At 47.1% G+C, this 1,883-nt stretch overlaps 1 protein-coding gene across 3 annotated transcripts in view; it reads right to left on the bottom strand.

Annotated features, from left to right (window-relative positions):
* Positions 1 to 1,436, bottom strand: part of LOC109927870 (late histone H2A.2.2-like) — a 5,656-nt gene extending 4,220 nt beyond the window's left edge. The window contains exon 1 of one of the 3 annotated variants that reach the window (XM_048621051.1): positions 1,138 to 1,421. In XM_048621051.1, the coding sequence (XP_048477008.1) occupies positions 1,138 to 1,385 (248 nt within the window). In that variant the 5' untranslated portion in view covers positions 1,386 to 1,421. Of the gene's footprint in view, positions 1 to 488 lie in introns of those variants that run through there. The other 2 variants (XM_048621053.1, XM_020527892.2) reach the window with 2 other exon arrangements.
* Positions 1,437 to 1,883: the final 447 nt, after the last annotated feature.

Below are 1,883 nucleotides of genomic sequence, written 5' to 3'. Positions count from 1 at the left end.
TTTGAGGCTGTTTTCGTTAGAGAGAAGAAGGTTAAGAGGTGACTTGACAGAGACAGACAAGATGATCAGAGGATTAGATAGGGTGGACAGTGGGAGCCTTTTTCCTCGGATGGTGATGGCGAGCACGAGGGGACATAGCTTTAAATTGAGGGGTGATAGATATAGGACAGATGTCAGAGGTAGGTTCTTTACTCAGAGAGTAGTAAGGGCGTGGAATGCCCTGCCTGCAAAAATAGTAGACTCGCCCACTTTAAGGGCATTTAAATGGTCATTGGATAAACATATGGATGATAATGGAATAGTTTAGGTTAGATGGGCTTCAGATTGGTTTCACAGGTCGGCGCAACATCGAGGGCCGAAGGGCCTGTACTGCGCTGTAATGTTCTATGTTCTATGTTAAATCGCCAGAACCATCGATTAGATGCTAGTTTGTTTTAAATACTCGTTTCAGCTTATTCATCAAAAAACCAATGTTGAAATAAAACAAATGAAACAATCTCAAATCTTTAAATCAAACATTCGACACAAAATACAGCACACGTTCAATAACTCCTTCAGTTCTAAACATACAACCGCCATTCTCTCTTCAGAGCCACCCAAAACCTCATATTGGGAGCGGAGACCCGAGCTGAGGAAAGAAAGCACATGCGGAGGGGGTAGAGTACTGCAGATAGTTATATCTGGTCGAAAACATCATGTCAAGAGACACTGAATCGCTTTGCGGCTACCGGGGTCATTATTTCCCGATTTCTAAATTTATTGATGTTCCTCCACTAGTGTCGGATCTTTCCAATGCAATTACAGGAAACTGCCGCATGGATACATTCCGTCCAGGCGGTTATAGCTCAGTAACACTAACTGATGGCAGGGTGAATATTGTGTTACCGGAAATTAAAGTTAACTCGGCAGTGGTGAGGGTCCAGTTTCTTTCACAGATACTGTGGGTGGCTCTTAAAAGAGCCTTTGGGTCGTCAGATGAAATAACAGTCTCTTCACTTTTTAGTGGCGCCCCCAGCGGCGGTTTTCTTGGGTAGCAGCACGGCCTGGATATTAGGCAGCACCCCGCCCTGAGCGATGGTCACCCCTCCCAGCAGCTTGTTGAGCTCCTCGTCGTTGCGCACGGCCAGCTGGAGGTGCCTGGGGATGATGCGAGTCTTCTTGTTGTCCCGGGCCGCGTTACCGGCCAGCTCGAGGATTTCAGCCGTCAGATACTCGAGCACCGCAGCCAGATAGACCGGCGCTCCGGCACCCACACGCTCAGCATAGTTACCCTTTCTCAGGAGCCTATGAACACGGCCCACCGGGAACTGCAGGCCAGCCCGGGACGACCGGGACTTCGCCTTGGAGCGAGCTTTCCCACCAACGCCCTTTCCTCTCCCAGACATGGCCACAATCTCACAAGCACTTTCACAGAGAATGATGCAATGCGCCCACATTCCGCCCTCTTATACCTTCGGGAGGAATGGGAGTGCGGCCATTGCTGATTGGTCATATTGTTCAGCACCACCTAATGTAGTTTCAATTCCCAACCAGGTATCTGCTTCACTCACCAATCCGGAGAAGGCCCGGGGAGGAGGCCGGAAAATACCGGCTCCAAATCATCAGCCGCTTTCTTTCATACTCGAAAAGCCCGCCACTATATACAAAAGAGGAATGCGTAAAGACGTACGAGTTAGTTTAGTTTTAGCTTGCAAATGTACGCTTTACACAATCTCTTTACCTCATTCAGTCCATTTAATTTCGGACCTTTAATGGAATTTTTTGAATTTTAAGTACAAGCGGAAATAAGATCAAAGCGCCAAAAGCCACACTTTGCAGCATTCTTTTTTTCAATTTATTTAAAAAGCCTATCGGTATATTGATAAAAACATCAGACATCGTTC

Source organism: Rhincodon typus, unplaced genomic scaffold (assembly GCF_021869965.1).
Source record: "Rhincodon typus isolate 14 unplaced genomic scaffold, sRhiTyp1.1 hic_rhity00000051, whole genome shotgun sequence".
Classification (NCBI taxonomy): Eukaryota; Metazoa; Chordata; class Chondrichthyes; order Orectolobiformes; family Rhincodontidae; genus Rhincodon; species Rhincodon typus.
Note: the sequence above shows the minus strand (reverse complement) of the source record. Positions and strands in the feature narration are given on the sequence as shown.